Source organism: Theobroma umbraticum, unplaced genomic scaffold, assembly GCF_002168275.2.
Source record: "Theobroma umbraticum cultivar Fairchild unplaced genomic scaffold, ASM216827v3 scaffold_51.0, whole genome shotgun sequence".
Classification (NCBI taxonomy): domain Eukaryota; kingdom Viridiplantae; phylum Streptophyta; class Magnoliopsida; order Malvales; family Malvaceae; genus Theobroma; species Theobroma umbraticum.
In genome coordinates, this window is record NW_018397260.1 from 5,071,417 (window position 1) to 5,090,650 (window position 19,234).

At 36.2% G+C, this 19,234-nt stretch overlaps 3 protein-coding genes across 9 annotated transcripts in view; 1 reads left to right on the forward strand and 2 right to left on the reverse strand.

Annotated features, from left to right (window-relative positions):
* The window catches only part of LOC110416589 (uncharacterized), a 4,345-nt gene extending 2,514 nt beyond the window's left edge, over positions 1-1,831 (reverse strand). Inside the window, exons 1-5 of one of the 6 annotated variants that reach the window (XM_021428607.2) lie at positions 1,443-1,823; positions 1,303-1,358; positions 1,127-1,210; positions 221-313; positions 1-82 (exon numbers count right to left, since the gene is read on the reverse strand). The exon at positions 1-82 is cut by the window's left edge and continues 95 nt beyond it. In XM_021428607.2, the coding sequence (XP_021284282.1) occupies positions 1-82; positions 221-295 (157 nt within the window). In that variant the 5' untranslated portion in view covers positions 296-313; positions 1,127-1,210; positions 1,303-1,358; positions 1,443-1,823. Of the gene's footprint in view, positions 83-220; positions 400-1,126; positions 1,359-1,442 lie in introns of all 6 variants that reach the window. The other 5 variants (XM_021428608.2, XM_021428606.2, XM_089783534.1 and 2 more) reach the window with 5 other exon arrangements.
* A 655-nt stretch (positions 1,832-2,486) lies between these two features.
* LOC110416215 (putative helicase MAGATAMA 3) lies at positions 2,487-10,665 on the reverse strand. Of its 2 annotated transcripts, XM_021428117.2 has the most exons (10): positions 10,509-10,665; positions 9,210-9,458; positions 8,010-9,107; positions 6,920-7,108; positions 6,584-6,679; positions 6,321-6,486; positions 6,017-6,149; positions 4,156-5,922; positions 3,241-4,045; positions 2,487-3,126 (listed from the first exon to the last, which is right to left on the reverse strand). In XM_021428117.2, the coding sequence occupies exons 2-9, from the start codon at positions 9,355-9,357 to the stop codon at positions 3,596-3,598; spliced, it is 4,047 nt and encodes a 1,348-aa protein (XP_021283792.1). In that variant the 5' UTR covers positions 9,358-9,458; positions 10,509-10,665; the 3' UTR covers positions 2,487-3,126; positions 3,241-3,595. The 2 variants fall into 2 exon arrangements, with proteins under 2 accessions (XP_021283792.1, XP_021283790.1); XM_021428115.2 differs by having other exon boundaries at positions 8,010-9,458.
* Positions 10,666-14,198: 3,533 nt separating this feature from the next.
* On the forward strand, positions 14,199-17,002 carry LOC110416762 (uncharacterized). Its single transcript, XM_021428832.2, is given in 6 exon segments — positions 14,199-14,245; positions 14,247-14,523; positions 15,087-15,682; positions 16,169-16,255; positions 16,797-16,959; positions 16,961-17,002. Coding segments are annotated over 6 exon segments (1,182 nt in total). The 5' UTR covers positions 14,199-14,213; the 3' UTR covers positions 16,988-17,002.
* Positions 17,003-19,234: the final 2,232 nt, after the last annotated feature.

Genomic DNA, 19,234 nt, shown 5'->3' on the forward strand with positions numbered 1-19,234 from the left:
AATATCTTGCAATGGCTGCATCAGAACAATAAATGGCCAACTTCTCAGGCAATGGTCCTATCAACCTTCTTATCTCATTAATCTGCAAATATCAAAAGGTTCAACTTTACACTCCGCAACATCCAAGTAGCATTTTCATGCTTCAACTCCCAAAATCTATCTAGGCCAAAATGAAACCTATGAGATACCAGCGATAGGGGATCATATCAACAGAAGATACCTTTGACTGCTGCTCTTCATATGTAAGAGACTTCTCACAGCCATTTGAAGAAGATTTCTTTAAACCCGCACTCATAGTTCAATAGATGTCTCACTGTATATTAACAGTTAAATGCTTCAGAATTGTAGTATCATCAATCTCAGTCTCACTAGATCCACAATTTGTGTTCCAAGTGCAAGCTTGTATAAGAAAAAGTAAAAATCATATCTTATTTTCAAGAAAATGAGAAATCGCATAAGATCATGAAGGATGCAGATGTGTGAAATAACTTTCTTCTCCCACCAAAGCTGAATAAACTTTTCATATTGCATCATTTTTGTAAAAATGAAATGCGAATTCAAAATTATCAGATATGCTTAGCATATATTTCTTCGTTTACATATGTTTGTCAACCCTGCCTTAACTATTCATAACAACAGTTAGCATCAGACTGCTTCGTACTACAGCTTTTCTTTGTCAGTGTCTTTTCTTTTCTTTTTTTTTCCCTTTACATCCTTAAGAGACCATCTTTGTCACAGTGTGAAATAGCAGACCAGATTGCAGTTCTCTTGCCAAAGATAGACAAGTGGAACCATTTTTAGTTTCTTCTCTTCCATTCTTTCCCAATTAATTGTATCTGGGGATAGTTCAGTAGGTCCTCTTTGGACCATAGCAATTTCTACCAACCATCCATAATAGGAAACAAAATTACTGCAATTAGTGAATGATCCGTTTGATTAACTAAGTGACTTTAACCACACTCTACTTCTAAGTGCGCTGCAACCATGTAAAAGGGATCGACTTCTGGATTGCAAACCCAAAAAGGTCGAGCCCTTCTCTAAGTTAATTATCTTCTATAGCAAGACATAAACGCGTAGGTACTGGGATCAACTTCGATCGACATTAACATAAGCTTTGCTAACTTACCTTCCCCCCCTCCCTCTCTTTTCTTTTGTTGGTCCAAGCAAAGAAGAAAATAATCTAATGTGGCATAGAGTTGTGCATCTGGGACTGAAACAATTCAACGAAAACATTTCAAACCAACGATGAGCACAGGGTTCAAGTCACGTCGATGACAAATTTAACCCGCAGATTTAGTTTACTTGATATGAAAGAGTCCAACGAGCTTAAATATGAAGGAAAAGATAACAGAAAATTTCTGCAGTTGAAAGTAAACAAGATGTCAAGATCCAAAGACCAAAAAGTATGCAGCATTTATGGCAAACAAAAAAGGGTAACGAACCTGAGCAATTCAAGGATAATGGAATAAGGACGGATCTTCAGAAGGCAAATAGAGAGAGACAGCTTGGGAGGGTGCAAACTGAGATGGTAAAAACCACATAGAAAGAGTCAACTCAACCCCAGAAAAGGGTATCCCTCAGAAATAGGAATGGTGAGGTGGTTGCTTAGGAGAGTTTTTGGTGGAATATTACTTGGATCCACTCATATGCAATCGAATCAAGAAACCGGGAAATTTGGGCTCCTTTTAATCCCCCTCCTTTTGGTTTTTTAATCTATTGTTTTGTGGAATAGTCGTACAAATTTAGTAAAATTATGATCATTTTATGGTTTGGACTTTCTTGGGTCACCATGGTAGAAAACAGGGGTGTTTACATCTAGGTGAGTGGTACATGTCAGAATCAACCTTAGGGAGGCCAAGAAATATGACCAGTAACCAACTTGTGAGATGATATAAATGAGGGTGGAATTGACATTTTGTGAGATAATATAAAAATGTTTGGGAAAGCAGACAGAGGAAAGCTCAAGGATACGATCATAGATATTATCAGATTATAAAAAAATGATTATAGTAATAGGTCACGAATGCCCTTTGAAGATTTTCAGATCCCATCGGACGCCTGTTTTTATCTTTAGTATCCACAAGTCTTTTAAGAGCGCTTGGTTAAGTTGGGGTATTCCATTTTTTTTTTTACTTTTTTGGTTTTCCCTTTGACAGCAAAGCTTAGAGCATTGAGACATTTTCGTGGCACCCACCAGCTTTCCAGTCCTGTCGGTAAGGCGTACAAAGCACGTGCCTGAGGAGTAAAAGGACAAACAGTATCCTACAGCAACGAGCAAGGAGTCATCCTATTTGTTTAGTGGCTAGTTCAAACTTTTAAATTTGAGCATGTGATGTTGTCCATTGCTCATAATATTATTAATTTTTCCCATTACCTTAGGCTCACCCTACGCTACATCATCCCAGATGGAGATGATCATTTTATTTTATTGTTGCATTCTTTATCGTTTTCAACAAGTTGGAGAACAAAAATAGACAGCGACGAGAGATGAGAAAGAATTCTATGATTCCACAGTTGAAGGTGTATGTACAAAGTCAGTTAACGTCATAATTGAGGAAATACCCCTATCGTATGAGATTTCCTTATACAAATTCTGTACTATTCTTCCTTCTCTCTGTCTCTGTACAGAATTTTGGAGGAAAGTGATTCTACCTAAGTCTTTGCCTTAGACAACAACGAACAAGAAAAAACGAAAAAAGGAACAAAAGAAAGAATATTCAGTTAACCAACCCCGTATGAATTTTGCAGACCTCAAAATAAGTCACCATAGTGCACCTGCGTGTTCAAAGAATGTACACAGCAGCTTTCAACTGTGTTGATTCTACAATAAACACCCCCTTCCCTAGTCGTCCTCAAGAATTTGCAAGCATTTGCAAATTTAATCATGTACAAAGCATCCTTCCAATGTGACTGATCTGAAAGAACACATCCCCAAACTGACGAGTCAGCTGCACATTGTGGAGAACGATATTAATGTCAATGGGCACAAAAAACCTAGGATGATTTGCCCAACTGTATCAATCAAAGACTTCATCCATGTAATGGCAGAAAGGGACAATTTGCTCTCCATTGTCTAGTTTAAACATCTTGGAGGGGCAGAACGATCCTCATGCCAGCATTCAATTCCTGGAATACACACCATAGATTATATGTAAAACAACCCTAATGATCACAAATAAAACTTTAGATTAAAAGTTAATGTCCACAACTTTAGCCTGATGATGATGATTTATTTCTTACCTTTGAAGCCTGTAAGCTGGTGGATCTAGGGAATGATACATCCTTGCCCAAAAATTATCCACCTCCTTGCAAGAAATCGCAGGAATCAATTTCACATGCACATTTTTAACAAAGTAGCCAGAATTGAGCAAAAGTTCATCGGTGCCCCTTGCGAATCTGCTCATTTTGTTCATCTTACAGCAATTATCAGACACAAGTCCATCACCAACTTGTCATGATGTGTATAGCTGAACGGATCAAGAGCTACTGCACTCAATCCTTGTGGAGCCAAGAGCATACACCACAAGGATTAAAAATAAAGTTTTTCTCCAAGGCTCTTCTGTGCACAAACAATTTGCAGACAAACAATCAATGGCTAGGAATCTCTTTTTCCCACAACACCAGCAGAACTTTGCTTCTTCTGTATACCATATTGCCAGGCATCTTTAGATTTATCACCTGACTGATCAAAATCATCCAAAGAAGTCTCCGTTGGTGGCTTAAATGGCCGATAATTCCCGTTCCTAGAAATTACAGATGTGCCAGACTTGTCTTCATCTTCTGATGGTGTTCCTGCCCTGGAGTCCATGTGCATATCTAATGATCTGTGTCTTGGTCCAGCAGATCTTAAACCCCTCATATTAGAAACCTTACCTTGTGATGGAGGGTAACCAAGTCCCCTTGGCCCTGAACAATTGGAGAGTAACTCTTTTGGGAAGTCTTTGGGAAGAGAATCCATGTCCATATAACACTTCCTAGCTTTGGCATCGGCAATCAAGGCTGCCCAGTCATCAGATTGCACCAGCGCACTGGCATTACCCATAACCTGTTCAAACATCAATGTTAATACAAGAAAATAAACACAACATCAAACAGTTGGAGAATGACCTGAGCTAGAATGTGATAGCATAGAAAATTAGAAGAAAGAACTCATACCCACAAAGCCCTTCTAGCACGAGTAAGAGCAACGTTCATTCGACGAATGTCTGCAACGAAGCCCACCCCATGACTTGAGGCACGCACACAAGACATAATAATAACATCACGTTCCTGGCCCTGGAAAGCATCTACGGTATTAATATATAGATCCTTTCCTTCCTCTGATTTTATAACACTCTCAAACTCACGTTGTAGGCATTTTAGTTGCAACTTGTATGGTGTGATTATACCCACTGTGATTTTTGGCAAACCCAAAGATTTTACAGTTTTCTGTAGGTGCTCATACAAGCGCAAACAAAACATTGCTTCATGCACATTCTGATAAGAAACGGATCCACCTCTATGGGATTCCCGGCCATGCGTAATATCGTAGAATAAGTAAGGTTTAAGTAAAGGGTCCTTGTAGTAAACTTCGTCAGGTAAGTTGGCAACACTTTCACTATCAGTAAGACGTCCTTGGTAAAAATACCTAGAAGGGAAATCCCTAATTTGCGGATGCATCCTATATTGCACAGATAACAACATAGTCGGGCATCCTGCTTGCTGGAATCTTTCAAAAAGGCTTCTACTGTATAGGAGGGTCCCAGCAGCCTTACTGATGACTGTTGCAGGAAGCTGCTGGGGATCCCCAACAAGTACACATCTTGCTGCACCGAGAGAAAGGGGAGGAAGTACTGCAACTTCACTGGCTTGAGCAGCCTCATCAATGACAACCATATCAAAACCATGGGTAAGGCGAGAGAACAACTTACGACCACTACTTGAGACAGTAGTGAAAACAATCTCAGCCTCATTGGCAAAACTTGCCTCAAGGTTAGCACGGGCTTCTTCTAAGTTGAAGTTACTACCGACACGAAACCTGGCTTCTAAAATGAGAAGGCGAGACATCTCAACTAGAACCTTATCTCTGTTTTCAACAACTGCTGCCAGGTTTTGTAGCAATACGTCACGGTTCTGGTCCCGAGCAACAAGAATATCAGGGTCAACACCTACCGATCCTTGGGACCGAACAGCAGCAGCTGCAGCAGTAAGTTCCCTTTGAAGAGAAGCTATCTGCTGAGATAACATAGCTTCACGACCCCTTAACGTGTGCATATGCCCTAAAATTTCTTCACGACTCTTGAGCAGAAGTTGTTCAGTTCTCCGCTCAACAGAAACTGCCTGGGCAGCCCGTGTTTGAGAGTCTACCCCAACTCGGGCCACATCAGGACGGTAGATTTTCATCTCACCATCAATAAATCCTCGATCAAGAACACGTGCAAGAAGCTCATCAGTTGCAGCATTAGAAGGAGCACAAACTAACATTCTGGGTTTTGGGCAGAGTTTTGGAAGGGTGCGGAAAAGATTCTGGTCCATGTTCTGAAGGACTTCATCAATTGATCCCATTGCAACATTGTCAGTATTGCTCTCATTGGCTTGCTTATAGCTCTCAGGTGCTAATTTCTTAAGCAAAGAGGTATAGTACTGTTGATATTGAACCAGATGGATGACATTTAGCATCCCCCAGACAGTATGTGTCTTACCTGTTCCAGGAGGCCCTTGAACAAGAGTAAAAGGCCATGGCTCTTGCCTCTTTGTGACCCCACTACTTGTTCCTGCCGCTGTATGTGTAGCAGCCCACTGGATTGCTGCAAGCTGAGGCCCATTAAAGGTCCTATGCAAATAATCCACAAAATTTGGTGTGAAGCATTCAGGCATAGCTGGAGTTTGCTGTTCGTATTTTGGAAAGTGATCTGGACTCGGTTTAAGGATTGCATTTTGCATCTGTGAACAAGAGAAACTTTGTTAACCCTAGTAAGACGCATCAAGCAACAAGGACTACATCTAGCCACACGAATCTTTTAAAAAAAAAAAGTACCTGGGAATTAAGACGGCAAAATGCATGCAAAGCTACATACTCACGCTGGGTAGTTGCAAGAGAGCCAAGTACAGTTAGATACCAGATAACCCTGGATTGAAGTTTCCGCAGAATATGATCTTCATCAACCTTGCTGTAAAAATTAAGATTTTATTTTGACATTAAAATACCAAATGGGGGAAAATTAGTGCTTGTGGAAATTTGGCTAATCTTTGCATTAATCAAAGGTAGTTCAAAAGCCTTAGGACACAAGTGCTTTCAAAACCACACAACATCAATGAGGAAGTAATATTTCTCTAATTACCTGTTTGAATCATATGAATCTCCAACATAAAAGTGAAGGATTGCACCAAGAGGGTCACGAGTATCAATGGGTATGTGTCGCCTAACAGTACCAGCCACACGTCCAACGACCTCAGCCTCCTCATCTTCTTCGATGGATGTGCTGTTGTTCCGCTTGGTTCTAATTGCTTTATACAAGAAATAGACATTCTTAAGATATACATGAATCTGTAATTTATTCCTAAATAAATGTAAAAGGAAATTAGTCATATTCCACTATTATACCTGATCCAGGTCTTGGGGCTGATAAAACTGCGACATCACCCTCCTTAAATGCCCACTTGCACTCATTAGCAGGAAGAACTATCACATCATACCATCCTAAAACAACAAAAGGAAATTTTCCATCAATTAATGAAACCAGCAGAACATTTACTCTCGATCCCAAAAGTACTTGTCATCATTTCTACTCTGGAACCAAAAAGTTATGCAGAATCACAAGTCAAAACTAATGGTCAAACTTAATAAACACCATCACCTACAGTAACTACTTTATAAACTACAGATAAAGACTACAAAAATGTATACTAATAAGTGTAATCACTTATCAGGCATCCTTACCTCTTTCTCGCCTTTCAATGTTTTTGATACGGACCATTATATGCGTGTCTCTTGAAGCTGATTCAGCTAACTCTTCCCATGTACTGTACAGTTGTGCACGGCATTCCTCAAAAAGCAAAGGCTCAAATACTCTGACATATTCTTCTACAGATTCAAACCGCCCGGGAACACACTGGAGTTCAGTATCCTCTGATGCAAAAATTTAATAAATCAACAGATGAGAAGATAAAAACAAACAAGATAGAGACGAGTAGAAGTTAACCCTCAAAACTAACAACACTATCAAGACACGGTGATTACTACCATAGAACCTAGAAATGATCAAATACAACATCGACACTGCCAACCAAAGAAAAAAGGATAAAAGTATAAATTCTTCAATTGCTTCACAAAATCAGTTATGTTGCTTAAGGAATCCATGAATGAATCTTCAAAAGGTACCAGGCCAGAAAGGAAGAAAGAAATAGTTATGATCACATATTTTACATAGCATTAACTAAATATGCCTTCTTTTAAAATATTGTGCATCAAAGGCTTCAGAAGTCCTACGAATTATTGAGGCTCAATTTAATAATATTCAATTTCTAAGACTTAAAAAATAGTAGTTAAATAAAGAATATGTACCCAGGGAAATCTCTTGCAACATGCATGTGCCCAACTATAAACACTTCAATGGCTCTTCAATTACAAAAAATTCCATTAAACACACAATTCCACTTCAAGGGTCAATTGAGTAAATGAGTAAACTAGGAAACCCCTGCAGATATGCAACATGAATAGTCTCTACAACAAAAATTCTCTCAGAAGTTACCAGACCATGAGAACTACTGCCAATAGATATTGCAAATAAATCAGCAGCAACAGTACAATTCAAAGCCAGCTTTCAGAATAAAAATATACATCTCATCACCTTCCATGTCCTCTGAGCGTTACCATTCTCATAGAGTGATAATTGGAGGGACATGGATAACTGACATGAGAAAAATAATAAAAAACTGTAAAAGCAAGCAGGAGGAAAAAAAGGAATATGAATATCTGGATTCAAGAAGTTCAGAAGTAGTCAATGGCTATCCATAAACATATATGTTACCTGGGTTATGCCAAAACTTTTCATTGGTCACCTCTCGTATAAGACGCTCCACAGATGTGTCTTGATATGATGTACCAGTAGCAGTTGCCTTTTTAGAAGGAAGATGTTTCTTGTTTACCATCTTTGAATCCACAGAGCTTTGGCTGATTGGAGCTGGCTTTCTGTTAGAAAACGGTGAATTCTTGAGCTGCCTTGAATCTATAGGTTGCTTCCATGAACTCTGTCTTGGAATGGGTGGTAGATGAGCCTCTGAAACATCACTGTCAGTATTTAACCTCCTAAGCCTGGCAAGTAGTCCAGAATTTGTATCTCCATTACATTCAGATTTAGGATCACATGACTCCACTGTAGGATTGCTTCCTTCGGTACATGGTAAATCCACTTGCTTCTGATCCTCATTTATAGGCTGACCTTGCTTTTCTCCAACACGTTCATTAGAACGGACTTCTTTCACAGTACGAGTAGTAACTGGCGTTGGAAAGTTCTGCCTCCTTGGAGTAGAAGTTTTTATAGGGCCAGCTTGTTTGACATCTTCCAAATTAAGAAACATGGTCTTCCTATTGCGTTTCTTTCCCAGCATTGCTTCTTTCTGTTGGTCTATCTTCCTCTTTCCTTGATTATTTGCACACTTAAGTGCATGACTAGCTTCAATACCTTTAACTTCTCTTTGTTTTGGCACCAAGCCAGGATCTTCTTGATCATCAATGGATATATCACCTTTACCATTGCCTTCTGAATTTCGACTGTTGTTGCCTTTCTGATCATTCAGATTTTGATCCATTCTTAATGGAGAATGACTCTTTTCAATGGCACTAACACTTTCAACACTCACAACTGAAGCACTACAGTCCATCACTTCTGGTACACCTTGCTCTTGTGAAGCTTTTACCTCTTCACGCAAACTAATATTTCCATATGCATCAGCAGAACCCTCAGCATCAGACCATTCACCTTCTTCTCTTTCCACAGCTTGAGCATTTCCAGGACCCAGAACAGAGGAAGCTGCTGCATGTGCTTTTGTCTCACCAATGTTATTTGATTTTGAAGATGATGATGCCAAATTGGAATTCTGATCTCCTGCCCCCTTGGGTTCAACACCTACTTCAGGGTAAGGAGAAACTTTAGGTCGAATAAAAGGCTGAAAACCTGAACCAGATGATGCATGTGAGAAAGCATTGTTATTTACTATTCCTTGAGGACCTGCTGGTGTCATAAACATGCCAGAAGCATGGAGATTTGCAGATGGAAGTGCCTTTTGTGGCTGGAAGCAGGCAGCACGATCACTCTCCTCATCGTCTTCGGCCGGGGGTTCATTAAGATCAAATAATAGTCTTCCTCGGGAGCCCATTTCATATATAAATGCATACAAGCTATATGACTATTCCAACACAATGTAGCTGGGTCTAGTTGCGTTTTCGTTTCAGCAAAAAAAGCGCATGACATACCAAACTGTACATATAGTAAAGAATCATCAGCAAAACTAATAAAGATACCTCTAAAAGCAAGGTAGCTTAAGCAAACAAAGTCCAGTAAAGAAACACAAGTTGCACATCTGGTAAAAAACAGAGAGACTAGATTTAGGAAACAAGGCAATGTGTACTTGCACGTATTTCCAACCAAAAAGTATGCAAACCTTAATAGTGAAACGAAAACCAAATGACAGCCAGTTTGACTGCCAAATCAACACATCCAGGTACATATACATAACTTTTATCATCAATAAACAAATTTAAAAAACCTACCAAATCTACCATTATTGTCTAAATCACAATATGCATCAAAATCATTCCAAAAAATACCTAACAAAAAATAAAACGTAAGCAATCACAATAAGGCAACAAAATTACTTTCGAAGGCGCAATTAAACTCAATCAATAACAATAGACAATCTATAGTACTCACACCAAGCAAATAATTTCACCTAATTGTATGCAATGTGAACATTACTGCAAAAACTGAAGAACTTCACCCGCCCCCAACCCTAACTAACTTCAAATTTTAAAAATAACCCCAATCCGAACTTAAAGAGAATCGTAAGATCCCTAAACTTAGAATAACCTAAGCTTAATCTCGATAAGCACATAATAGTTTCACCTAATTAACCTCAAATCACCGCCAGATCGAAACCCCCTAGTCCAATAAAAAACCTAGGGTTTTAAACAAGCATAACTTTTAAACGCTTTAGCTCCATTTTCAATCATCTCCTCTTAAATCCGCGAATTAAAAAAAAAACCCACATGCTTAAACCTTTCGCAGATCAAAATAAGAAAACCTAATAACTTGTTAAAACACGTCAAAGATAGGTTATCCAAACAATGCGTTAATCCACAGGTCAAAGTCTGTGATCTTCGATTCAACAACGTCTAATTTCATTCCTTCAACATTTTTCCAATATTCGAAATAAGTAAATCCCCAAAACTTCTAAAAAAAATAGGAAAACAATCAGTTGAGAGAGAGAATTTCCTTTTCTGTAATTTTTTTAATTTTTATTCTTTTTACCTCTTGAGAGCTGCAGAGAAAGTATCGTGCCAAAGAGAGATAGAGAGATTAGAGAAAAAATCGAGAGAGAGAGAGAGAGAGAGAGAGAGAGAGAGAGAAAGAGAGAGAATGAAGGGAGAAGTTCTTTCTCTATTGGAAATGGAATGCAATATCCAAAGGGAGAGAACGGGTTTATATAGGAAATAACCAGCCCATCTACCCGGCCAATTTTTTCTCCGTTCACCGTTTAATTATTTCCCCGTCATCTTTTCATAAAATACAAAAAAATAAACCCAAGCCTTTTTCCTTTCTTTTTTAAAAAATTTCTTAATTTTATTTATCCTTCCTATGAAAACGAATTTACTTAAAAAACCCTCTATTTGAACGGACAGACTAGAAGATCTTGGGATACGGATTAGGGGTAATGTTGGGAATTGAGGAAAAAGAGAGGATTGTTGAATTAGCTGTGTGGTTTGTTTTGCGTGTATCGTACTCACAGGGAAGAATCCTGTGCTAACGGGAGTTGATTTTACATAAATAAGATGGGGTCCACGGGAACGCCACGTGATCATCGGGACAATTGTACCTGGGGAGAAGCTTTATTGTGACACATATTATGGTGACGAGAACCTGCCATTTTCGGTGTTGTCGAGGGTTAATTTCGTCAAGCCGGAGGCTAGTCTATGGCAGCCAATCGCACTCCCACGTGCGTTCCTAGGCGAAGGGTACGTCACCGTCCTATCACATGACACCTAGGTGTTTTTGCTGTTTCTCCCATGTGTGGCCGATGGCGTCCCATATTTACGAAACTGCCACTATTGATTGGGTCGTGGGTACACGCAATGGTCAGGCGCGTGGCAGTGTTGGGACTTTTTTGCTCAAAGTTTCAGGAAAAGAATCAAAGAACAATTTACAGTTTAGTTTCTTTTCTCTCTAATCCCCTTCGATTTTTGGCAAAATTACGTCCCCTAAAAAACTAATCCTTCTCCCCTTTTCTACTGTATTTATAAATGCTTGCCTTCACCATGAAATGATTCATGAATCTTTCAAGTAACCCAACAAACAAAAAAAGGGAAAAGAAAATAAATAAAGAAATAAAATCATTAAAAAGAGAGGGTAAAAAGAGTTTAATGGTCATGAATCATGAGTCATCTGCCATGACTTGCAAAATAAAAAAGTGACCATTTTTAATGCATGTCAATCAAAATTACTATTATGTCCTCATTTGATGTCAATGTTTAGAGAATCATTTGACTTTTTCATATCAATAAACGTACTCAAATCATAACCTTTAAGATTCAAAGCATGAAAACTATATGCCTTTGTTCCCTTTATTTGAAAACAAAAAGAAAAAGAGGAAGGAATCCTTAACTGCTAGCTATATTACTAGTTAATGCATATGGACTATAGCTGCTTGAATAAATTAGGGGTAGAAATTGACCCATGAGTTGATGTTGATGGCTAAAATTTAATATCCATATAAGCAAAGAACTCTAGATAATCTTTTTTTTTTGTCAACTTTGGTTGAATTCAGTAATTTGATATCAAAATTAAATCGTCATCAATTAATTTTTTAATTAAAAAAGTTAATTTATTAATATTATCATATTCTATTACCCAAAATCAAAATTATCATGACAAAAAAAGTAAAGAAGAAGAAAGACGATGCCTTTCTAGTTTCGAAAAGGAATATAAGTTGTATATATCTAACTATTTTAGTTGAGGCAAAAGGGAATAATAGATCTTCATTATGCAAAAGAAATGAAGATGACAATGCCTAATATGCACTAGATGAGAAATAAAAGGGTATTTTCGTAACTGTGAAACTTTTCCAGGCATGAGATTAGCAAACCTTTTTTAAGCAGATAACAATCAATGCGAAAAGGATAAGCATATTGGAATTTAGCTAAAAGAAAGGAGTTTAAAGGTTGAAAAAAGTAAATCATAATGACAGACTCCCACTTAGCCGTAAAATTTTTTAACCGCTCAGAGATAAAAAAAAATTACAGTGCTCCGCGGCGTGACTAAACTAACCTATATAATTTTTGGTGGGGCACGCTCTGTTTGGTAAGCGTCTATTTAGTATTTTTAATAAGAATCTGATTATTAGGCCAACAGGAGCGCAGGAAAAGAAAAAAAAAAAAGCCAACCCTAGCCTTGCCATGTGAGTCGAGGTTTGGAGTTATCTCCTACTCGGACGAGTTGACTGGGTCAGCATCCATGATTTGATAAAATAGACAACCCATACAGCTTCCGAGTCTTGGGCCTGAGTTCAAGCCCTTAAGCTCTCGATGATGCATAACCATCAAGTAGATCAATGAAAAAATGGAGCTCATACCAAAATTATTTGTCTGTAAATAGTCTGGTCAAGGTAATGAGGTCACAGCCATTACTTTTTTTATTTGTCTGTATAAATAAAAAAATGTCAAAACCCATTCCTAATTTGAATTAATTGTGCTGAATAATTGTTGTTGCAATACGATTTGTCACGTGCAATGAGTCTCTGGTGCCCAGGCTAAGCCCTGTTGTTTATAGGTTCCCTGGGATTTCAAACTGGTGGTCAGAATTAAAAAGAGTCGGTGAGATTGGCCAAGTTTTAGCTGAAGCCCTTGATATTTATTCTCGGGTACTGCTGATAGTTCTGGAGTTTACACATAGTTAATTTTTACTTCAAAATTTGGTAAAGTACAGTGTTTTTCATTAAGTTCTGAGGTTACTGTTTTGAATTGATCTTTGTACTTATCAATTCTTGCAACACGTTGGCTAAACCAATAAAAGAAAGTACTCATTAATAATCGGTTTATAATCATAAAAATAGATTAATTTCTCGGAATATTTCATTATTTGCTCACAAAATAATCTTTTATTATTAATTTTAAACTAGTTTAAAACAAAACTTATATATATTTATTCAAAGAGGAATGATGTGATAATAAATTGAAACTTTTATCTTATAGTTAAGTGATACAGAGGAGGTAAGAGGCAGAACCCCCCAGCCCTGGACCGAGGATGTGGATAAATAAATAATAATGGAGGCTAAGACTGGTACAGGTGTGGTAAGGTTGAGGAAGTATAACAAAGTACAAGATTGGATTGATGTTGGCGTTGCTAATGAAGTAGTATAAAACAAATCCACTTTGGCTTTATGTAAAACAGACACCAATCATATTCTCCCAAACACATCACATGATGAACAAAGGAAGATGCATGCTAGTGCTGTGCTTTGACAAAGATGTAGTTGTAGTGTTATTGCACCTCACCTTCGCCCCCGTGGTTTCCTAGTTTGGCTACGAAGTCAGGACAACCAAGGAACAACAAATGAAAATAAAAATAAAATAAAAAAGGTATGGAGCACAATAAAACTTTAATTCAAGCTAAGAAGCAATACTATTAGTAACTAAACTTTAATGACAAGTCTTTTTATCAATGGAAAGGTCTGATTTATTTCTCTAAAATTATGTTTGGTAAAAAAAAAATGAAATGAAATGAAAATCGATTCTTTCTTTCTTATATTTCTTACTTTCTTTATTTAATTCTAGTATTTATTTTAGGGTTTATATGGGCCATTTATTAGTATACAGACTTGGGCCTAATTTTCCAGCTAGTCACTAGCCATGAAGGGTTTTTTTTTGTTTGTTTGCGGTTTTCACCCAAGTAGTAACCCCTTGGAGGATTGTTTCGATTTACTGTTCTTAACAATGAGTTTCGTGGTCAACAACAGTAACAATGGCGAACCCATATGATATAATCCCTTCACAACAGAGAAGAACCGAGGACAATGGTAGCAGTTGCTTGGAGGTCTTTGTTGCCTGTAATAATAATCTCTGCTTTTATAGTCTATGAGGAGCGGGTCTCATTTCCATCTTGCAAGCACCTGCCTGACACCACCAACCATCCCGGTGAACATGTCGGCAACGAAGATGGTTCGCCCGAGGATCTTAAGGTTATGATGGTCGCCAACTTGCTTTTGCTTGGCTCTGAAGCTGGTTTTGTCAACCTCTATTTCAGAGATTATTACATGTCCAAGTTTTTCAAGGTCATTCTTCTTTTTTACCATGTTTGCTTTAAGCAGTTTGAAAGTTTTAAGAGTTTTGTATCTCATACATTTAGTCAAAGTGGTCTTCTTTATTGATATTGTTTTCTGGGTGCATCGAATTTTTAAGGGAACATCTCTTGTTTGAGGTGATTCTAGATAGAGAGATACAGAATTTGTATTTCTATAAGTTCATTACAACAAGACTTTGTTTGATTGTTGCTGTTGGCATTTGGTTTTTCAATTGATTTTTTCCTTTTTTTTTATCTGAAAGTTGCATTTGGTAAAATGCAAAATTATATTTATTAAAGATTGGAAATAGTTAAATTGGGACATACATTCAAATATGGTTGTTCTATATAAATATGTAATATTATAAATTTAGCTGTTCACAGAATTAATTTTTTTTTTTAAAGTATTACTTGGTTTTGCATCTGATCACATTTTTTGCTTCCGCAAGCAAAAAACAAGTAGCAGAAGAAGCACCAATGGAGGCTAAAGTTTTGTATTTTTATTTTTGAAACTTTGAATGAAAAGATAATATTGTTTACTAATACGCAATGCAGAAATCTTTCCAGAGTTTGAAGCCTGATATGCTACTAGTCTTAGGAGATGTTTCTGCTAAAGGGTCGGAGTTGTCAAGAAGTAAATGGTTATCGGTGTTTCATCAGTTTGATCAGATATTGGGACCGTTTCTTGAACTCCCTTTACATGTTATTCTTGGTGACAGGGATGTTGGAGAGTGTTGTGATCTTGATGCAAAGTCTGTTAATTGGGTAGCTAGGAATTTTCCGGGATTGGATTCATCAGGATGTGGTGCTTTTGAAATTAGCAATATCAGCTTTGTTTCACTTAATGCCGTGGCATTGCTTTGTGGTAATAATAAGCTTAGGTTTGGTGTTGAGAAGGTAATAGAAAGGGAAAGTGTAGATCTACAAATGAAAACAAAAAGCACAGCTGAAACAAAGGATGAGTCTGGCATGTCTAGGGAGCTGTCCTATGACTTTGGGTGGAGAGAAAATGCTATGACATCTGGTTCTGGACCAGTGCTAGTACTTCATTTTCCTTTGTACCGGCCAGGAAACACCTATTCTAGGGAAGGTAGTGCTTTCAAGTCTACCATTCATCCATCAGGACATAGTTCAAATTTCATAGAGAGCAGGTAACTATATCTCATCAGTCTGCACTCTCCATACGGCTTGTGTATCGTGGATTTAACTTTAGAAGTTTCCTTCCATTTCTTGAGTGAAATTATTCCCTACATGTTAAAAGATGCATTTCAGTTGAATTGGAAGATAATGGCATGGTATTGAACCTACTGCCTTTATATTTAGTTCCCATGGCAAAGTTATTATGGACTGAAACCACATTTCTCTACTACCTAGTTGATCATGTTTGGTCGAGACCATCTTTTATTGATGGGATCATGGGAGATCAATGCAATGAATAATGCTGTTACATAAAAGAATTTAAGCTTAGTTTTACCCATTTTTCTGAGATCTGGATATCATGGTATTTATTGATCCTGTCAACAGTGTAAAGACTTTCTGGGCTATGCATGTAAACTGAATTTTACTTTGTAAAGTTTATAGTTTTTCACTTCTGCTGCCAAATATTCTCTTAAAAATTGTTGAATCTTTTCCTTCAGCAACTTTTCTGCGAGTGGGCCTTATGATCTATCACAAACTGTGCCGCCAAATGCTACTGAATACATTTTTCATGCTCTTAAACCTAGGTAAGCATTCCTTACAGAATCTGCAACTAATTTTTTGCTTGCTTTATCTTTGCCCTTTCTATTGTCACCTAATTGTATGTATGCTTCCTATTATTTGCAGTTAGCAATTGTGGCTGAACTTCAATTACTGATAACAATTCGTTTGCCCCTTTTTCCCTTTTGTTGGGGATTATTGTATGCTTGGAACTACTCTAATGCGTTTCAAAATGCTTCTTTGGTGGATTACATGTTGACTAAACTAAATTCGGGCAAATTGAATATGATACGATAGAACTCATTATTCCCTCCAGACATCTTTGATATTAGATATGGCTGCTGGCATGAAAGTAATGATGATAAAGTAACTATCCTTTAAACTTTGGCAGTGAAGCATATTGTCTTCTATCCTCTCCTTGAAATCTATGATTTTTCCTGCTCGAGTTTCTTCACTTTGCATTCTTGTTATAGCATTGTCCATAGCTTAAGGAGAATGTGTTCCAGAATTTGCATTCAAGTTCATTTTATGTTGTGATATCAATTGCTCCCTTCCTCTTATTTGTAGGATTATTTTTAGTGCTCACACACATGAATTTAGTGATCACAGTCACCCAGATGGGACCCGTGAGGTAACAGTCCCAGCCATGACGTGGAACACAGGGAATGACCCAGGTTTTGTTGTTGCAACCTTTCGAGGGAACAATAGTGCAGTAAGTGTCACCTATTGCTCTGTCGCTAGGGAATCTGATATATTAATAGCCTATACTTGTACTCTGGTTCTGTTTATAATCCTTGTCATTGTATCAAATACACCACAATTGAAAGATTTTTAAGATGATGATTGTGGAATACCTCCCAACCATTCTGTGTTGTGCATTATTCTCATTGGGCACGTGGTTGATTGTGCAAATTGATCAGCAAACAGACTTAATAGAGTTTGGTGAATTGACTACATAATCTAAAATCATATCTGGGGTTCACATGGAAGGAAATTCTTGCTTAGAGGCAAAATAAAAAATTTGAATGCTAGTTCAAGTGCCATTAGTGTCATAATTCCATTATCACTAGAGCTGATTATTTTTTAGGAAATTGGAATGCCTGGATTTGCAACTAATACATGAATGACTCAAGTGCTCTGGCTAACATGTATTTGTCTAGTGGCTAGTTGGAAATTGCTATCTAGCCATGCTTGGGTTGTTTCTACTCAAATTAGGTAGCGACTGTTTGTTATCAAAGTGGCTGAATTTGCCAGACCCCCCTACTTGTGTTCAGACGATGATTGTGATCTCATACTCTTTGTTTTCCACAATCTTCTATAACCCTCAAACCAACTTCATTGGCTTTGCTAAGGTGCTCACAAGGGCTAAGTTCAAACTCAATTTCAGCCCTTTCTCCTACCTTCAGATTCACTTTGTGGAACCCAATCAATTGTTTCATGGGATTCCCGTTTCCCACCCTTGCCTGCCTAATAAAATAGCAACACTTTTAATATTAATAAAAGTTCGTAAACAAACTATATTTGTTGGCAAATACGATAGAGAGGAAAAAAAAAAACTTTAATAATATGCTCTAATAACGCTACAGTCATTCAGATATGCTTCTTTAACGACCGGATCCACACCAATCGCCTCAAATCTTGTGACCAAATTATGGTAATAAACAATTGTCCACTTTGACTCATGCTTCAAAACATATTACTGTATTTTAAAAAGGCAAAAGCTGAAGAATACATTGAAAAAAGAAACGGCAGATAGATAGATAATATATGAGAAACACTTTGATGGAGGATTGATTTCTATAGTATTTGCTAACTCCCATATGGCATGGCAGATTACAAAAATGAATACATACGTATAACCTAAGCCTGACCCTGTTAAAACTTACTCATCCTATGTTTAGAGACGACAAACACAAGTATAGTTCTAATTAAAGAAGATAAGTAGGTTTTAATTTTACATTTACATCTTGCTGGCTAAGTGTTATTATACATTGCCTCAAGGGGCAAAACGTCCCTTTGAAATGTGGGGCCATGACACTTCAAAATTTTTAATATTTTTTATATATCATATACTTTTTAATAATTTTGTAAAATAATTTTTATTAAATAATTAATATTATTAAAATAATAATAAAAATAACTTTACAAGCTTCATTCAATTTTACTTAAATTTTTATTTTTTTTAATTTTTTAAGTTCTCCACTCATCTTTTCCTCTTTTCTTATTTATCTTTGTATTATGAAATTATAAAAAAATAAAGTTTTTATTTAATTTTTATTTATTTATTTTTTTAATTCTATTCTCTTTGTTCATATGTTTTAAGTTTCTATATATATTTTTTTAAAATTTCTACAAATCATCAACCATATTTTTTTTATTATATAGGTTATATTTTCTACTTGTCATGATTTTTTTCTGTTATATGAATTTTATTTTTAATTATTTTAATTTTTTAAAAATTAAAAAATTATTATATATGTAATTCTTCAATATAAGTTCTAACATTACATTATTTGTTATTGTTTAAAATTTTATCAATATATTATTTTTTATTAATTTTAATTATATAAGAAAAAATTATCTTGAGCATATGTTTTTAATGTGTTTTATATTTTATATTTAATTAAAAGAAAATTATTTTGAGTATAAAAATAAATTATTAATTTTATATATCGTATTGAACTGTTTATATTTTATACATTGTAGTTTCATATTTAGTATGATAAACTTAAATATAATAAAATAAGAATATTAAATATTAATTATATCAATTATTTAGTCGTTTATATTGAAAAAGACATGACTTTGAAACAAAATGGATTATAAATTTCTTACAAATAATTTAGTTATTTATATTAAGAAAAATATTGTCATTATTAAACAAAATTTTTCTAAAGCACTATTATAAGTTTTTTTTATTTACCTATTATATAAAATTATTACTTATTATAAATATTTTGATTATTAATGATTAAGTTTAATACATTAATTTTAAAAAAATTTTA

Bases quoted from the DNA above. Each gene is read 5' to 3' on its own strand.
- LOC110416215 (XM_021428115.2), bottom strand. From the start codon at position 9,357: ATGGGCTCCCGAGGAAGACTATTATTTGATCTTAATGAACCCCCGGCC. The intron at 6,680-6,919 runs GTAAGGATGCCT...TTGTTGTTTTAG, and splicing joins CATTGAAAGGCGAGAAAGAG to GATGGTATGATGTGATAGTT. The intron at 4,046-4,155 runs GTATGAGTTCTT...ATGTTTGAACAG, and splicing joins GTGCTAGAAGGGCTTTGTGG to GTTATGGGTAATGCCAGTGC.